General features: G+C 40.9%; 1 protein-coding gene across 3 annotated transcripts in view; it reads right to left on the bottom strand.

Moving 5' to 3' along the window:
* The window catches only part of Mdn1 (midasin AAA ATPase 1), a 130,904-nt gene that overhangs the window by 65,385 nt on the left and 45,726 nt on the right, over positions 1-19,793 (bottom strand). For all 3 annotated transcript variants that reach the window (XM_063287901.1, XM_039110965.2, NM_001427015.1), the window contains exons 28-44: positions 19,352-19,486; positions 19,138-19,276; positions 18,498-18,636; positions 18,159-18,286; positions 16,818-16,962; positions 14,429-14,558; positions 11,322-11,540; positions 10,560-10,757; positions 9,592-9,800; positions 8,755-8,877; positions 6,991-7,188; positions 5,617-5,724; positions 5,061-5,249; positions 3,133-3,222; positions 2,784-3,047; positions 2,378-2,639; positions 694-853 (exon numbers count right to left, since the gene is read on the bottom strand). In XM_063287901.1, coding sequence (XP_063143971.1) covers positions 694-853; positions 2,378-2,639; positions 2,784-3,047; positions 3,133-3,222; positions 5,061-5,249; positions 5,617-5,724; positions 6,991-7,188; positions 8,755-8,877; positions 9,592-9,800; positions 10,560-10,757; positions 11,322-11,540; positions 14,429-14,558; positions 16,818-16,962; positions 18,159-18,286; positions 18,498-18,636; positions 19,138-19,276; positions 19,352-19,486 — 2,836 coding nt within the window. The remainder of the gene's footprint in view (positions 1-693; positions 854-2,377; positions 2,640-2,783; positions 3,048-3,132; positions 3,223-5,060; positions 5,250-5,616; positions 5,725-6,990; positions 7,189-8,754; positions 8,878-9,591; positions 9,801-10,559; positions 10,758-11,321; positions 11,541-14,428; positions 14,559-16,817; positions 16,963-18,158; positions 18,287-18,497; positions 18,637-19,137; positions 19,277-19,351; positions 19,487-19,793) is intronic.

Below are 19,793 nucleotides of genomic sequence, written 5' to 3'. Positions count from 1 at the left end.
ATAGAGAGAGATCAAATGATATTCAGGCCGACATGCTGCTTTCACTCTACTATTCTTGCACAAGTCCACACTTGCTTTTGGACCCACATCTCCCTTTCAGAGATCACGCTTTCAGAAACTGATTTCTTCCAAGAGTCAACTCCCTTTTCTCATTCCCATTCTTTAAGACACATAGCTTTATAAAAGTACACAGTCCATGAAACACGGAAAAGCAACACATAGCTTTCCCCCTCTCAAAATTACCAATATACTTGAAGGTAACTGGATTTCGAATGAAAAACATCCAGAAAAAACTTCCAAGAATAGAAGCCACCACTTAAAAATAGCTTCTTATTGTAGCAATCTTCTACTTGTCTATTTTCTCATGGTGGGATAGAAAATAATAAGGATTGTGGTCATTAGTCAAATGTATTTACCAATGTTTGCCTTTATCAGTTCTTGCATTTAAAATGACCATAACAAGAGATCGATGATGTTAATAGGAAGCAATCCAATTTTGTTAGCCTTTACTTCAGTCAACTAATGACCAACTTAGACTGTTCACTGTAGGATAGTCTAAGAATGGCTGGAGATGCCACACTAGGTGAGAAAGCCAATAGGTTAAAAATACAGCCTCAGTTGAGTCTTTACAATTAATAAACACAAGCCAAGTTTCAGTCATACCCACTCGTTATCATACATAACAGTTCTTACTTGCAGAAATTGACATTGTCCATCAGAAGCCAATCACCAGACTTTAGGGCCTGGACTAACATGCTGTCAACCCACTCAAAGCTGCCATGACTCCGGCCACTGGTTGACTGCAGAAGCTTTACCCCAAAAGTTCGGAAATCTTCCACAAGTTTGGCAAAGTCTGCAATGTCACAGACAAGAATAAGCATCAGGTACTCAATGTTAAAGCAAGGCACTTCAGTCTCCTAGCCAGGATAACCCCAAATCCCAACACTTGTTTAAACACAGCTAATAAAATTATACTTAGCACAAATACAAACACTTTCAATAATTACAATTTAATAGCTACCTACTTGGAGTTAATTCTGATGAATAATTTTACTTTCTCTCACCCATTATAATTTTATATTAAAGAGCTCTAAACTGGCATTGTAGACTTATTGGCACTAAAATCTACCCATCCATTAATCTATAGATGTATCACATAAATACTTTATAGTCTATCCCCAACAAGCGCCTCGTGTACATGAAGTGATGCTATATAAGCCCGGCTCCCCAATTTAAAGTTAATTGGTTAATAGAAGGCTAGAGTCTGTGGTTAGCTGGTAGAGAGAAAGGCGGGTCTTGAGGATTGAATGAGGGGTCTGAGGAGTGATCAGGTGAGATGGAAAAAGGAGACAGAGAAAGGAGGAGACTACCATGAGTAGAGATGAATCATGAGCACGCAGCCAGGAGAAATGGGCTCCAAGTGCAGGCTGACGGAGCAGAAATAACCAGGCAAGACTCAAATAAGTAACAAGGGACATATGGCTGGGATGTAAGTTAGAATAGCTCACTACCTGCTCACTCTATGCTTACAGCTTATAAATAAAATACCAGGACTGGGTGTCTAAATAATTCATTACACACGAGAATATACTTAAGTTCCCATTTCTAACTTGAAAACTGGGAAGAAAACATGAGAGACCAAGAGGCAGCACAATGCTGTGTACCTGAGAGCAGGAAGGTAAAAACCAAGATGGAGTCCTAAAATTGCTTTTGTAGGGTGTACAGAAGAGGGGTGGGAAGCCTGGCATCTAACTGAGGCAAGGCAGGAGGGGCAACTAGAAAGAGCAGCAGGATACTTGAAAGGAGGGGCTTCTCAGAGGACCCAAAGCCCTGAATGAGGCCGATGAGCCTGTGTCTAAGTAACTCTGCACATCCATGAAGTCATCTGCCCAGAGAAAAAGCAGCAATCACTGGGCTGGAGTGTGCCTGGGACTCTTCTCAGTTACCTCCGGCCTAAAGAGAACCCTCAGCAAACAAGACGCCTCAGGGTCATGTCACAGGAGAAAATGTTCCCCCTCTCCAGCCCTGAAAAGCTTACAAATCATCTTAGGATTAAGATAATCCATAGGGAACTTATTACTTATCAAGAAAAGTCTAAATATAACAATCAATAATATAATATAATGCAGTACTTCACAACTGAAAATCAATGTCTAACATTGGATCAAATTTAAAAGAAAAATGAAAAAGTTCACGTTGTGAGGAAATGAGTTAAAGAAAACAAAACCTGACCTGCATTCACTTTAGAAGCAAGCATCGAGTTCTGAGGAGTAGTCAGCACATAGGTCAGAAGTGTGGCATGCTTCTCTAACATGTCCCTACAGCAGCCAACAGTATGGCAATGCGGAGTGCATGCCACACCCTCATATGCTCATACCTGCTTTGGAGTAGGAGTTGATCTTATTATTGAGTCGCTGCAGAAGCAGCAATACTGCTTCCAGTTTGTTTACAATCTCTATGGTGACACCTTTACCATCTTCACCGAGACATTTGGGTCTGTATGTCAGAAGGAAATGGCTCCAGGCTCGCAACACTACTTCCGTGTCATCAGCATTGATAAGAAGACTATCCCTTAACAGGACCCTGACAGCACGCTCCACCTTCTCAAGCAGTAGCCTCCAAGGTCGGATGATATCAACCTGAAATTTCCAGAGCACACCAAAGCGATTGGCCTCGGTGAGAGGATACTGCTGCACACAGTCATCACCAGTGCAGAAGCCCCCATGGCCAGACCACAAGTTATAGTATGTTACGCCTGTCAATGTAAAAGAATATCCAGGTACCTGCTCAAATCCACCTAGAAGCTCAGTAGTATCCATTGCACTATTCATAGCCATGATCTTTAAGGTATGGCCAGTAAGGTGTGCCAGAAGCTGGACCAGGCTGGTCTTGCCCACAGAGGCTGGCCCCACAAGGATGACCATCCAACTCATCTGCACACACTTCATGATGGGTTCCAGAGACTGCAATGACTGGTGGAGGAGTGACAGGGGCCGGCGGGATGGGTGAGGAACATAGCTGCTGCGAGAAAGGACTGAGTAGCCAATCTGAAGAAAACACAGAAGTCATATGTAGCGACATAGAAGCCACGGAAAATTGTCATAGGGAAAAGAATTATTCCAGTCTGTTTACCTGAACATCATAGGGAGTGATATGAAATAGTCTAGTTCCTATGTATGGCATGGAGTTGGAAGCAAACACATCCTTAAACACAGTGATAACCTAAAGGAAGATAACGCATTGAGAATATAAATCATTATAAAACATTATCAAGTCTTACACGATGATGAAACGGATGGTCCCAGAGAATAAGCAGAGCAACTAGTCACAAAACTTAAGACAATACTAGCAAATGTTTCCTATGCCTTTGAATTTTTCTCTTAGATATATCACAGGATAAGACTGGGCACTGTAGCATAGACCTATAATCACAGTACTGGAAGGGTAAGGCAGGAAGAGCACAGGTTAATGACAAGTCTGGGCTACATAGTCAGTGCTAGTTCAGCCTAGGGTACATCAAGACCGAGTGTTAAAATCCAAACAAAAAGACGTTAAACATAAACTGTATTAACAAGTTATGAGCTCACGAACAGAGCAATGTGGCTGGACGGATGGCTCGGGGTTAAGATCATTGGCTGTTCTTCAAGAAGACCCCAGTTTGAGTTACAGTATCCACAGGGCAGCTCATAACTGTCTGTACCTTCAGTTACAGGGAAAACAACGCCCTCTTCTAGCCTTGGTGGGTACCAGGCATGCACATACATGCAGGCAAAGCATCCATACACATAAAATTAAAACTATATAGTAGTTACATGACTTCAAGTTACTTGTAATTACAGTAAAATTATATGATAAATTAAAATGAAGTCATGGGCACTATGGCAAATCTCAAGACAAAACATTTGCTTTCATGTCATAAAAATGTCGGTGCTAACCAGAAGATTATGAGGAAAAATGTGGCAGCCATTCTAACTACATTAGAAACAGGCAAGGCCCTTTATATCCACAGAATAACTATTATTTCTACTTTATAAATTAGTCATCTAATCAATAATAAGGACTCTCTAAAACCCTGCTTTTAGAAACTTTCTTTAGCAACTACTCAACAACTGACTGCTTTTTAAAGCCTAAGGTGGGAGATGGGTAGAGGGTATTAAAATACTAAGTAGCACACAGCAAGAGGAAAAGTTAGAATCACCCTCAAAATTATATCAAGTTGAAAAGTACCAATATTCTTATAATTGTACACAAAAGTCAGAAAATAAAAGTTAAGGGAAACTCAATCACTGTAGAATGGGGTAAGTGCAATCTTAAGAGGAATGAACAAGGTATCGCTGTCTTGTCTCCAGCTTCAGGAACTTGGCAGACAGCTCACACCAAAGCTTGCCTCTTTCCCTACTGTTCTGGCAGAGACAAATAAAAACTCACTATTGCTCACCCTACCAACAGCTGATGCTACCTCCAAGACTCTGTGATTGACACACGGCTCCTCTTTCAAAAGGTCATGACGGCAGTTCCTATCCACATCTGTGTTAAGATTTAATGAGTTAAGTCTACCACAAACTCAAATGCAGAACGAGGTATGGTGGGACATGCCTGTAATTTTGGCAGAGGAGGCTGAAGTGGGAAGATTACATGAATCCAGACATTTTTGATCAGCCTTGGACAACACAGAAAAATCCTTTAGGAAACAGAAGCACACATGACAGAACTCTATAAGCTATAAACTCTATTGTCATGTTCTTTTTACAAATATGTAGTCTTACCTCATTGAGATACAAATTATCCTCTCTTTTATATCTACCTATACTTTCTGGATAAAACACATTAAAACCAAGGAAGTTCTGGCAATTCTGGTCTAAGGTTTGTGGCTATGGGGAATTATAGACATAAAAGAAATTGTTGAGATTCAAACTCTGCTAGGAAAGGAGGATGCTTCATTTGTTCTAGCAACTTCTGAATTTCCAAGTGTGTTGGTGTTTTTGTGAGATGATTCTTGATATATTAAGAGGGAATTGCTTTTTTACAAAGAAAGATAAATGAAGAAGCACGAGACTCACTTTCTCTTTGTCCTCCCTGGTTCTCATTCTTTCACCATAAATTAGGAATACATGCTGACCAGGATCATAGCAGCCAGGAGATTGGTCAACCAGCATCAACTGACACCAGCGGAAAAGGTCTCGGAGGTTGAACTCCCAGGGCCCCCCTTTTTGTCCCCATTTCTTCTCAACAGTCACTTCATGATCAATCTAGAAATAAAACATTCTTAGTGAAAAGCATGTCCTATCAGGAAATGTACTATGTTCTAACATTATATTACATATGGGATCTACAGTGGAAATTATAGGTTTGATTCAAATGGATCTACAGTGGAAATTATAGGTTTGATTCAAATGGTTCCTCTTAACCTAGACCTCCAAATGCCAAGAAGACATCATGAGCATTACTACTCTACCCTACAATATAGAAAGGATCTAGCTACCAAAGGGCAGCAAACGTCCCAACATGGACATACTGATTCAGTAAGTTCCTTTTGTCAGACTGCTAATTTGGAAGAGTCTTGCACTGAGGAAATGCTGGTTCAAAAGAGCCAGGAAAATACAAATTGGTACTTACATGGTTATTGAAAGCCACCATTTTCTTAACAATATTTCTGTCAATGGCTGGAAACAAGGTACTGGCAATGAACTCCATGTCAACTACTGTAAGGGGATCCACAAAGACCTATAAAATCCAAACATTACACAGTATCAATGCTTTTCTAGAAAATGACTACTGTACCATGCTATGTGCTATTTCTACTTAATACTAAACACTAATAATTGAGTTTTAGAAATTTCTTACAATGAAGAATTATAGAATTTTCAAATACACAAAGTGGGCTTGGCTTTCAGGCTATATCTAGTAAGCTGAAGAGGCGTGTGCAATTTTCTCTTTTAAACTCCACTGTTTTCAGCAATTTCCTACAAGTACTCTTGAATACCTTCAGATTCAGATGGATAGTAAAAACACGATCACTACAAATTCATCAAACTTTCCAGTATTTGACAATTTTAATAATAAACATTCTTCTTTAAAGTACTATTTTGTGTTAGTGTTTTGCCTCATGTACGTATGTATGTACATATGTATGTATGTACGCATGTATGTATATCATGTGTGTACCTGATACCTACAGAGGTCAGAGGAGGTGTCAGATCCTCTGGGATGGGAGTTACAGGTGGCTGTGAGCATGAACACCTGTGCTGGGAATCAAACCAGCGTCCCCTCCAAGAGTGACCAGCTCTGAACTGGTGAGCCACTTGGCTAGCACAGTAAACATTATTAAATGAAACTCAGAAAATTATTAATCATCAATGAATAGGGATATTAGAGCTAACATCTGTAGGCACTTCAAAATTCCAAGTTAGCCAAGATGAAAAATACCAATTAAAACAAGGTGTATACACACATCCCTTTGCAAAAATGAATGAAGGTTTAACGTATTTCTGATTTTACTAATGATAGATGAAGGGATAGTGGATAGCAGTTGCTGGGTTTTTTTTGAGACAGGGTCTCATTATGTAGATCTGGGGGTACTGGAGCTCATTATGTAGACCATGTTGGCCTCAAAAGTGACAAAGAGGTCAACCTGCCTTTGCTTCCTGAGTGTGGAGATTAAAGGTGTGTGTCACTAAGCCAGTTTTCTACTTTCACACTCTAAAAACTAAAATACATTACTTTCACTACAAAACTTGTAATGAAATTTTGTCCCTTGAATTTAATGACCAGCCTCTATGCCAAAGTGTATTAATGAAGTCCTTAAAGGGGCAGTAATCTGTCTTCTAAATGATAATACACCAGATCTCCAGGTCACAGCAGAAACAGGATAAAGACAGGGAAGACAGTCTCCTTTTTAGGAGGCTATCCAGCAGGTCATCAATTACATACATACACAGACAGTAGGCATGCTAACAGTGGCGTGGGTTTCTAGAGCAGCACGGATCTCACCTGAGTGAATCTGTTAAGGAAAGACTTGGGCAAGCCCTTCCTCCCACCTCCTTGTCTAAAGGGATTTTGACAACCAAAAATCCTGGTCTTCTCATGCTGAACTTGAAAGCTCATGCCTAGCTCTGGTACATAGATTTCTCCTCGGTGATCAAAACAAGCATTGAGTCCTTCCAGTATGGACTGAGAAGCCAAGTTAAGCTATTTGGGAGAGAAAGCGCAAATATCATTTCATTGTTTCACTGTACAACTAGAACAAAAAAAAAAAAAAAAAAAGAAAAGAAAAGAAAATAATTATGGGTAACAAAGTAAAACAGGTGTTTTTGAAGGGAGAGAAACTCAAATTTTATTTCTTATATATTGCAAGAGATTCAGGGTTTATTTTTTATATATAAATTAAAATTATACTATAAAATTTTTATAAATATTCATCAATTAGGGCCTGTATATGGCTTGCTTTTTTAAAGAATTGTCTATTTTATGTGGATTAGCAGTTTCTCCCGTGTGTGCATGCGTGTGGGCCAGCCACTTATGTGCCTGGTGAATGCTGAAGTCAGAAGCTCTCAGACCCTGGAAATGAAGTTATAGATGGCTGTGACTACTAATATAAAGACTGGAAACTGAACCGCAGAGCTCTGACGGAGCAAGGAGTGTTCATAACCAACAGCCATCCATCCAACCCCTTGTATACGTTTTTAAGTAAGATAAGGAGAACTACAGACTAAAATTCTTAAAAAGCTTTAAAAACCTCTGCACACGATTCATCGTGGGAATAATGAACTTACACTGGTCTCTCTAACAACACTGGAAAATCCTACAGCAAACTGTCAGCCACAGTTTTGTGATCAAGGACATAAACAATGGGAAGAGCTAACTAACCAGGCCTTCTGAGGCTGAGATGGAGCTCATGGAGCTAAGAGATTGATGCTCTTCAGATACACTGAAAAAAATCAACTGGAAGATTGTAAGTCAATAAAATGCAATCATCTGAGCTAATTCTACCAGAACCTCGTCATATTTCTACAAGCATGGAAAACTCCTCTCTTGTTTTTTTAAAGCCCCCAAATAGAAAGTTGCTATAAGTGGGTATTCAAGCCCAGAATGACCTGCAACCCCTGATGCAAGTTCAAATACAGTCACTGTGGCCTTTAGCATAAAGCTAAGCTTTCTCTTTTGCTGTGTAAGAGATACTCTGACTTGGTCCCCACTAGAACCAGGGGTAGCTATCACCCCATGGTATCTGCTCTGAGCGGTAGGCGGCAGCTCGGTTGATTGATTCTCACAGAACCCTCTTGTCATCCAGCACCAGGGAGGGAGGGTGTCTGTGTCAGTAAAGCTGCCATCCACATCATTTCTTCTGTTTAGCACTTTCACTGGTGTGATCCTTCCAGACACTTTCTGAATTAATCAGATCCTATTATAGACGGGTGTGACCTACCTACCATGTGGTTGCTGGGAATTAAACTCAAGACCTATGGAAGAGTAGCCAATGTATTTAATCAATGAGTCATCTCTCCAGCCAAGGTATAGTTTTTCTCTGGTGAAAATTCAATCTGAAATAGATTCTGGTGAGGAATGCCAGTGGATTAGGGAATACCACATGAAGTGCCCTTCATACTCTTGACAAGTAATTTCTGACTGGCAACGAAATGAAAGGATCTTTTTATTAGTCTTGTCTGTCCTTGTCATGAGCTCCTCCACTAAAATGCCTGGTGTTACTACTGCCTTCTCACCGATCTGTAATCCCGTCTCAGCACTGATGCTCACCTCATCCAACACAACCCAATGGCCTGCCTTCAAAGCTGCCAGCAAGGGGCCATCACACCAGGCAAACTCTCCACCTTTGCCACCCTCAACAGGTAGGTCCGCTCCAAACAGATCAGTTATATCCTGCAACAAAGGCCACACCATTACCAAAAAACAAAACAAACACCTCACAGACAACCAAATCTACTGGAACCTAAACTCCTAACCCTGAAATGATAAAGGCCTGTGTAGACCTCACACAGTACTCCTGCCCTCCGTTTTCCTGGAGTGGTGGAAATTGAATCCAGACGTCCCAACCACTCCTGATACTCTTTAGCAGGAGCACAAGCATGGCCCCCCTTAAGCCCCCCCAATTCTGGTAAGAATGCTCCTAATAGCAACCTGCTTCGGCAGATGCTCAGATTATTACATTATTAGTTCTTCTTGGAGATGAAATGGTAAGCTCCAGCACAGACATGAGCAAAGCAGAACAATGCCTAGGCTGTGCTCCCAGACCCCATCAATTTCTCATTTCTGTTCCACATTTAATGAGACTTTTTTAAAACCTTACTTTACTTCTAAGGTTTCTGAGAAAGAAGAAGAAATTTAAATGACACATGACACACCAAAATGAGTAGTCCTTTGTCAAAAGAAAACTAGAAATAAGACATCTAAATGAAAGAGTAATATTGCAGGTGTCACCTCTGAGGAGTGCAGGACTTAGCTGGATGCTTCTGATATCACCATGACAGGCTTTTGGTGCTGAGAATCCTGACTTCTGTCAGCAAACTCTGTAAGCAGCTACAGACAATCTTCCCTTTCTGCATCTCACGTGCATTTTAAGACACCTAAGCTTACCGTCTGTTCTGACAAGTTGATTCGAACCAGGGTATTTCCTGAGGCCTTTGCTAACGCAGCCACCAAACTTGTTTTGCCAACACCAGGTGAACCCTCCAGGAGAATGGGTTTGTTCAGTTTAGCAGCTCTGAGGAGCCTCTGGGCATTCATAGCTGTGGTACCTGCACTGAGTGCATAGTCAGCAATAGTGTGCCCATTCAGGACAGGTCCTTAAGTAAAGAAGAGCAAAGTCAGACGTAAGTCACCATCAGTCTGCTGCTTTTGAATTTATAAAATGCCTTACAGGAATTTTGAAGCCCATAACCAATTTTTCTCAATTGTGCCTAGTATAAACCACCACAAACTAGGTTGATGTGCTGACACCACATTAGTAGAACCGGTGTTCAGGAGCGGGTATTTCCCTGACTGTCACTGTGCTTCTCCATGTTTCATGTGCTCCATAGTTACTGCTCAGAGAAGACAGCACTAGACAACAGATGACCCTGACATGGGAGCAACAGCATAAGAATCAAGAGTGCCATAGGGGGTGGACAATCAGACCAGAGGCCCTAGGTTCAATCCTAGCACCACAAATTAATAAATATTTGGCAGAGGCAATTTAGTGAGTGGGAGAAGTGAACTCTATTGTCTTCGACACTGTATTCCTCATTTAACCACTAATTTATCTACTCAATTCAATCAACAGACATTTTTAGAGTTTTTCCACCTGCCAGGCCATAGCGGCTGCCATTGAGAGGAAGACAGACCAACGACCGGCTCTTAGGGTTCAAAAGCTGTCTTTGTAAAAAACAGAATAGGATTTATAGTTAAAATGCATTATAAAACAGCAGGGCTTGTTTATAGGCTTGCTAGCCTTAGTGGGTTTAGATAGAGATAATCCTGAGAGACACACACAAAACTAAGTCATAACAGAAGTACTTCTATAAGCTACAGGAGGGGAATATTAATTTATTTTAAACTACTCTTACCTCTTGGTATAAAGAATGGATGAACTCCCCAAAGGTCATCTACGCTAGTGAATTCTTTGTGTTTAAGTCTATCATAAATCTTCAACTCATCTTTCTGACGTTCTGTCAGTCGGACTACCTTGGAAAGTTTCTTTATTAGGAATTTCAGACACTCTTCACGAGCCAAGAGGGCTGTACCAAATCCAGAGGAAGTTACCCCTATAAAGGAGAATTGGGTCATGAAGGAGTTAGCATCATCAAACCCACTGTAATTAGGAAGAGCTCAACACTTTGCTGAGGAAAAGGCCTCAGCAGAACTACAGGCTAAATGCAGCTTACACTGTAGCACACCCTGAGGAAGAAGGGAAGAATGCACACCTCAGTCTTGAAAATCTATCCACCACCAATAAAGCATCTTCAGGGATAAACTGCTGTCAACCTAGCACAAGCTCAAATGAAGATTCAGCTCCTTTATTTAGTTATTGTGAGTGTGTTTACTGTGGGGCAGGAAGGTGTACACATGTGCCCCACCCGTGTATGAAGGCCAGAGGACAACTTGTGGGAGACAGTTCTCTTCTCCTACAATGTGGGTTTCAGGGATCAAACTCACAGTATCAATCTGGTGACAAATTCCTTTCTCACTGGCTTTTTTTCAAAAGCATGAGGAGTGTTAGAAGTATACAATTAAAATGATTCTGAAAATATATGATCTGGTTCTGGTTTTGCTTCCTTTCACAACTTTCCTCTACCTGTCAAGCCTACTGTCCCCAAGAGAAAACATACCAGAACCTATGCCATCTATGTACACCAGGCATGCAGCATGGACAAAAGACGTCACAGTAGAGATGGTCTCTAGCCTTTTCACAGCAGCTTCCTCCGCCATTGTGTTCATGAAGTTAACCCAGGACAGAATATCTCTGATACTGACCACACACTTTCGTCCAAACTCCTGGTGGGTCAGCCAAGTAATGAAATCCAGCATCACCTCAGCTATGTCAGCTCCTTAAAATGAAGCAAAAATAATTTGTTTTCTACAAAACATCCCAGAACAGTAAGGAGGCAAGGTCTCTGTGCATCCATCTCAGCTTATATAAAAAAATCTTGTGTATGTGCACTAAAGCTCTGTTTCCAAAGTCAGTAGTTCTTACTACATTACCACGAGGTCAGGAGGAGCACTCATCCATTAAACTACAACAAAAAATAAAGCCACAACTAAGAAGCTGCCCTGAAAAAACCCAGGAAGAAAGCATCTGGAACAGCATGTACACGTAACTCTAGCACTGAGGGGCTGCGGCAGGACAAGCCTAAGGGTCAAGACAGTCTACACTATGTGCTGAGTGCAGGAGGACGGACCTAAATGACAAGCCACCCGCCCCCAAAACAAGTTACTATGAAGTTATTCCACAGTAACATTAGGAAAACACAAACGACTTCTGCATTGACTTTTTATTGTAAATAAGCATTCTTGACTCAAGAAAACAAGGAATTGCTTGAGAAAACAACTGATCGGCTTCTCTGTACTGTTGCTAGCTCCAAAGTTTGATAGATGTGCTGGTTGGTGCCCCCTCTACCCACCCTCAACTCAACTCAAGTTGGAGTCAGTTTAAAAAAAGGAGTCTCAACTGCCTCCATCAGGTTGGTCTGTGGGTAAGTCTACCAAATCATTTTCTTGATTTATGTGGGCGGGCAAACACCAGCCTACTATGGGCAGTGCCATCTGTCGAGTGTGTAAGATCATAGGCGGGAATACGCCACAAGGAACAAACCAGTAAGCAGTGTTCCTTTCTATTCTCCTATACCCTCTCGGTCAGTTCCCTCTTCAGAGCTCCTTCCTTGATTTCCTGCCTGGTTATCTACATGATATACTGTGATGTAGAGGGATGAACCAAATACGGTCTGTCTTTCTCAAGTTTCTTCTAGTGTTTACCGTAGCAATAAAGAGCAAACTATGGCAGGAGGTTACATGTATTTCCAATTTGTAAAGTTCACCATGACCTAAGAACATATGTCAGCACTCTTTCTACTGTAATGGATACTCCTACCCTGGTGGCATTAGTTCAGCTCTTTCATTTATCTCTGAATTTCTAATCTAGCTATTAACCCATTTAACAAATGGAGTGAGGCTTCACACAAAATTGTCTCAGATTCAAACTTTTTAATCATAAAATAACTGAAGACAAACAACATCCTTAAGCAGTTCACAAAGAGCCACAGCATAATGAATAAAATGTAGAAAGCTCTCTAGGAAGCTTCTGCAATGAATAGTAAACATTTGAAAATGAAGAATAAGCCAAGAATAGTGAAACATCATCTTATTCTAGTGTTTCAAAGACCGAGGCAGAAGGATCATGAGTGTGAAGCTAGCCTGGGCTACCTAGCCAAGGATTTTACATTGTTATCATCGTTGCCAGATGGAATTGTGTGTATCTGTCTTACTCTCTCTACGCTCCATGGCTTTAGTCTTTAAGAAAGCATGCTGCTGTTGGGTGACTACAACTGCCAGTTTCTCCTGAAACAGCAGGGTGAGAGCAGGTGATATGGAGGTGAATCTTACACCCTGTCCAGTTCCTAGGGTCTGTTTTAAAAGCAAAGCATGTCCATAGATGACAATCCCAAAGAAGCACATATTCTTGCTTTCTCTATTAAAAGGAAAAGGTCTGTAAAGTGCTGCATGCATGTATGTATGTATGTATGTATGTATGTATGTATGTATGTATAACAAAATTTAAGAGTCCCAATTTAGTCCACTTGATGTCCAAAATTAAAACCTATATTATTAAAGCAATACAAAGTTTTAAAAAATGGTCAGACTTGATGTTTTTTTTTTTTTTTAAAAGATTTATTTATTTATTATATATAAGTACACTGTAGCTGTCTTCAGACACACCAGAAGAGGGCATCGGATCTCTTTACAGATGGTTGTGAGCCACCATGTGGTTGCTGGGAATTGAACTCATGACCTCTGGAAGAGCAGTCGGGTGCTCTTAACCGCTGAGCCATCTCTCCAGCCCCAGACTTGATGTTTTAAGAATTGGCAACTTAATTGAGTTCGAACTTACTGAGTTCAAGGCCAGCTTGATCTACACAGTGAGTTCCATGATAGCCAGGGTTGTCTTGAAAAACCAAACAAGGGCTGGAGAGATGGCTCAGTGGTTAAGAGCACTGACTGCTATTGCAGAGTTCAATCCCCAGCAATCACATCGTGGCTCACAACCATCTGTAATGGGACCTGATGCTCTCTTCTGGTGTGTTTGAAGAGACCTACAGTGTACTTATATCCATTAAATAAATAGATAGATAGATAAATCTTTAAAAAAGGAGTTTTTAAATATTATTCTGATTTCCTTATGTTTAAAGGTTTTTATAGCAAGACAGAAATTTGAAAACAGAACAGAATAAAAGATTCATTTATAAAACACGAATCTGTCAAGGTTGTAAATTAAAAGGGTTAGAGATTTGGCTCAAATATTTAAGTGCTTGTCACCCAGCACTAAGGACCGATGTTTAGATCCCTGGCACCATGGAAGTGCTCGGTGGGCATGCTGTCCTGCCTATGACCCTAGTCTCAGAAGACACAGTAGTCTCCAAAGTAAACTGGCTAGCAATAACCATGCTGTGTGTTATGAGTTAACTAAAACACCCTGCATCAATGAGTAAGGTAGAACAAAAGACAGTTCCTGACTTCAGTCTGTCTCCAAACACATGTAAAATATGCAAACATTCAAAAAAAAAAACCCATAAAAAATAAAGAGAAAAATGTGAAAAGATACTTTTTTACTCCTATTTCTTTTATTTTTACTACATACCAACTATACATACAATTACTTTTCCATAACAGACTTACTACTCCCCAAACAACAGCCCTTCCAACCAGTACTACCCAGACTTACCTTTATGACCCGCTCTGGCTAGAGACAATCCTGGACGAAGATTATGATTTATTATTTGAACTAAGTCCTCACGCTTTGTGCTTTGAGGGCACCATATTTCTGTAAATCGGTTTCGTAGGGCAGGAGACAGCTGTAAGGAACACAATGGTTAATGTGAATTAAAAACTGAAAGGAATGTTCCCAGTGACTTCAGCGAACACTAGATGTCTTGCTTATTTCCTGTGCTAGCAGATACAGTTTACTGAAGGCAAGGATCCTCAGACATGTTTACTGATGTTGTGTAGAGCGTCAGGACGTCAGACAGGATTCCAGGGCTGGTCAAATGTGACTTCTACCCCTTAAGCACAGATTCTCCCCTTTACTTTCTATGCAGTTACACAAACCATCTTCCCCTAGAAGTGCTGTCTTGAGTAAAATGAGGAACAGATCATTTACATGGCTCAAAGCTGATGTGCATCTCACCTCACACACAACAAAAACTTGTTGCTCCTGCAGTCCTACAGCTTCTGTACTATGTACATCCTGTTGTCCTAAGGCATCAGAACCACGGAGGGTGTACGTCTATAGTGCTATAGAGGCATCATGACTTCCATCAACTTCTTGGTTACTACTGTTTACCTGGCACACTACTCAGGGAGCAGGAACAATCTCTACCCCAGGAGCAGCTCAACCCTCACACACACACTGCCTCTGAGGATGATCAACTCCTTTAGTACCTGCTCTTTTAGGAGCTTACCTCCTTTATTAGACAGAAGGCAGGGGCCCCTTATGTAAAAGATAACCATTTATATTATGTAACGTGCAAGCTAACCTGGCAGGCAAGTTAACACAATGTGCTGTTGTTTTGTGCATGTGGATGGGGTTGTTATAAACTATTATAATGCCTCACTTTCTGTAATTAAGCCAGTTGTTTTTGCAAGATTACCACAATGTACACATGCAGCAAAGCATGACCAGGCAGTTCACAGCACACAATGGTCTTAAGTATGAGCAGGGGTGTTTCAGGCCGTGCTGACTGTCACTCACATGTGAAGGAGTGGGTGGTACTCGCAGGACAAAACACCTAAGTCCTGTGTTCAGAACAAAGACTTCAGCAAAGTGGCAGGTGGCAAGATGGTAAGAGTTGTCAGGAATATCATAATGTATTGATTTTGAATTGATTTTTGGTCTTTACATATTCAGAAATCTTTTGATGATCTCCACATTCATTGACACAATTCTTTATGTGGTAACAAGTTCCAGTTTAAGAACCTGAGCTCAACATATACAATATTATATACGTCCTGCAGTATGGAGTGATGCTGGTCTACCCAGGCAGTGGTAACCAAGCCGGTCTTAGGGTTCTTTTTTTTTTTGAGCTGGGGACCAAACCCAGGGCCTTGCGCTTGCTAGGCAAGCGCTGTGCCACTGAGCTAAAACCCCAATCCCCGGTCTTAGGGTTCTTAATTGAGCACACTGCACTTGAAAGACTGTTCTAAGTTCGTTCAGCTATAAAACGTTTCCATTTTAAGTGTTTATTTGTGGTATGTACAACCATGTGTATATGTCTTCATTATGTGTATGAGTGAATGTAAACAACCCTGAAAAGAGATCTCTATTAAGTACAGTGAGATTTCGTTCTCTTATGCTACTGAGAAAATACCATATTCATGTTTTGGGCATCCAACAAGTTAGTAAAGAGTTGCAACTGCTTCTTTAACAGCAATTCCTCTTTCTTCCTATCACACCTGACCAGGCACCCAATGCTACCCTGCTCATCAAATGGCTCCCTCAGGTTTTCTAAACCACAGGATTACTGGTTCATACCTGATTATAAGCCCAACCTCTTGAAGCAAAGGAACTTTACTTCACATAACTCCTAAGAGAATAAACATGTTCTAGCTACAAAACTATGTGGCCATGTGAACATCAAGACTGTTGTAGAACTTCTGCTTCTGTCTTCCCAAGCTGGGATTCCAGGCACGCACCACCATGGCTAAAATTGCTGTGACATCTACTTGACACCTTGAAATCACTAATAAGACCACTCTAGCATTTAAGAAAGTAAAATTCTAACTGGGCATGTTAGCACACAGTGGCATCCCTAGGAGGTATGGTTACGCAGAGACTTTGTCTCAAATACAAACACACATGGGAGATTGAGAGTCTCAATAAAGCTTAGTGTCAGACAGAATGGGGGCAACTCACAGGAACAAATCAGAAATCAGACATCTCGGGTAAAGAATGAAATGCCAAATATAGAAATGTCTATGCTTTTCCAGTAATAATGACTGTAATTATAGATAGGCTTGATGAGTTTATAATCTATCACTGAGTTATTAACCACAGTACAATTCAAATGTACTACAGCATACTGCATATATAGATGTCCATGTCTGAGCAATTTTACCTCTTTTTTTCCAAAGTCTCCCCCAGGGTTCATGGTTGCTAAGATCCGGAAGTGTTTCCCAGCAGTCAGGAGCTCTACTTCAGTGTCCTTACTTTCTGGGCTGCCCTTCTCAGCCAGTACCAGACATTTTTCCACCTCAAGGACACTAAAAGAATATATGGGGGAAAATTAGAAAGGCATATATGTACTATATTTTGTGGATGTCAACATTCTTATAAATCACTTCTTTTTTTTTTTTTTTTACATTGCCCTAGTAAAGCAGTATCATGGCAGTGGGTGTTTCAATACAGTAGGTCACTGTTACACCATTTATAATAACCCCAAAATAGAAAGAACAGAACACTAGCAAACAGTGAAGTGGTGAACAAAGTGCCATAGCCCAGTGCTGCACACAGATGACACACACTGCTATCACCGCTGCATGGGTATGGTGGCTCACACTGGGAATCCCAGCACTCAGGGAACTCAGGCACGAAGACTGGTGCCAGACCAATGCCAGTAACGTCCAGACAACCAGTTTTTGCTTCAACAGGGCAGGGGGATAGCTCAGTCAATACAGGGCTTACTGCGCAAACATGAGGAACTGAGTTTGGACTCTTGGATGTGCTGGCAAAGAACAGTCAAACTGATGAGCTCCAAGCTCAAAGACAGGCTGTCTAAAAGAATGAAGTGAAAAGCAACTAGGGAAGACACCAAACGCTGACCTCAGGCTTCCTACACAACCATGTTCACAGGCAAGAACATAGTCAGTCACTAACACAGACAGCAAGAGAACAAAGCATTCACAGGGAAGACTCAGAAAAGACAAAGCTATAGACCAAATGCTAAGTAGTGGTTGCTTGGAGTAGTGGGTACGTTCCAGAATAAACTTTACAGGAATGATCATACTACATGATGCTAATGCAAACAGGTCTTCAGAGACTGAAAAATCTCAGGAAGCCCACTAAAGACTCAAGTTATAAACAAGGCACATTTTAAATACACAATCCCTCAGTAAGAGAAAAATGGGTATCACTAATATTGGTCTGAGGTTGTGGAAATGCCTCAGTTATCAAATTTAGAATTCTAATTCTAGCTTCATTTAAAATATTAAGTAATAAAGTATATGTGTATAATTTGTTTTCAGGTTTATTATTCTACATCAATTGTTTCTGATTATTGAAAAAGTGAAAAAAGTAAAACAGTAAACAAAACAACCACCTGAGCCCTAAAGCCAAAAGCGCTGCCACTCTTGGGACATTCTCTCATTTCCTATGCACCAAACATGGAGTATCAATAAACACATGAGGCCATAACCAGGCCAACAGATTTATCAGTAAAGACAAGCCCCATTTACGTCACCTGTTCAGTCTTTCTAGGACAGAGTCATCAGCCAATGAGATCTCATCTAAGAGGAAAAAGCTGTCCTCCTTCATGGCCAGAACCAGCGGTCCATCATGCCACTCAAAGAGTCTTGTGTCCGGTTCTTCCTATGATTTAGAAAAGCAGCAGGGGGAATTAAGTACACACAGAACTAGATGTCTGAGGGGAAACACATATTCCTCAAGAAGCAAGGGTCTAAGAAAGGGACAAAAATCTGCAGATAACTGTAGGCCAGTCACGTGTGCAAACACACATAAAACTGAACTAGAGAACCACATTTCTTTAGGTAAACATATAAATACTCGCTACTAAACAAACCTTGTCATTTGGCTTCTGTCTCACTGGTCTTAAGCCACCCAGGAAGTCTGATGTCTCCATGTTTAAATGGCAGTTGACTGAGTATAGTTTCTGATTTGATAAGGCTGAAAACAGTTGGCAGACTGTAGTTTTCCCACACCTATTAGAAATATGCACCAGATTAAGGGGTAGCATGTATTCCAAATAGTCACAGACATTGCATCAGCAAGAGGTGAGCTGCACTGAGACCTCACTACAAGCCTAATCCAACTCAGGTTTATGTGTTCCTCTATAAAACAGAAGTACCACTCAAATCCTTTGTACTAAAGGCCATCAACTACACACATTTCATTCTTTTAATTCTAACAGCAATCAAGGGAGAAAGGGAGAGGAAGAAATAATCTGTTATAAAATCTCCAGGAAACACTAGCAATTTCTCTCCACACCTACTGAATAACTTTAAAAAAACTAAATGAATTTAGAATAAAGGTAAAGAAATAACAGATCTTGCTTTGAAAGAAAAGGGAAGGAAGAGAGAGGGAGGGAGGGAAAAAAAGACAAGAGAAAGGAAGAGAAGAGAAACTCCTCTAGGTGCTTCACCCAGCCCTGTAGATGTAACCCAATCCCACTGACAGTAAACTGAGACTTCAACAAGCTTTACCCAGTGTCTCCAACCAGCAGCACAGGTTCACCAAATTCCAGCGCCCTGCCCACCAGCACTGCCAGTCTCCGCATGCCTTCAGTCCACACTACATGGCTAAACTTAGATTCCAACACACTTGTCTGGGTAGATGATTTACCTACCAAAACAGAATAAAACTGTAGGCTCTAATGAGCACAACATGATTCATTTTACTACGAGTAAAGTTACTCACTCAGTAACTTTAGAACATTTTCTTTGGAAAAAAGAGACTGAGGACACAATTTTTTCTTGAAATGTTTTTCTAGGACTTCTTGAATCACATCAGCTTCCTCCTGTTTCCTGACTCTGCCGGCCAGAAGCATGAAGCCTGAAGGTTGAAATAAAGGGACAATTAAGCATCTGGTAGTGACGAACGCTGAGATAAGAAGTAAGAGTAACTGTTACCCTGCTGCCACTGGATCAGGAATCTAAGGAACCTTGGGAAAGAACAGAAGAGCCTATTTTACCAACCACGTGCTAGAGCCCATGCCCTAACCATGGTTATCTCACTTTCTAATGGCCCAGACAAATGATATAAAGGACTATGAGTAAGGGAGCGCCTCAACTGTGCCATCGCCATCTGATGAGACACTATTTCATTTTAAGGAAAGAAAATAGAGGATTTGGTCCTTCTA

The sequence above is a fragment of the Rattus norvegicus genome, chromosome 5 (genome assembly GCF_036323735.1).
Source record: "Rattus norvegicus strain BN/NHsdMcwi chromosome 5, GRCr8, whole genome shotgun sequence".
Classification (NCBI taxonomy): Eukaryota; Metazoa; Chordata; class Mammalia; order Rodentia; family Muridae; genus Rattus; species Rattus norvegicus.
Note: the sequence above shows the minus strand (reverse complement) of the source record. Positions and strands in the feature narration are given on the sequence as shown.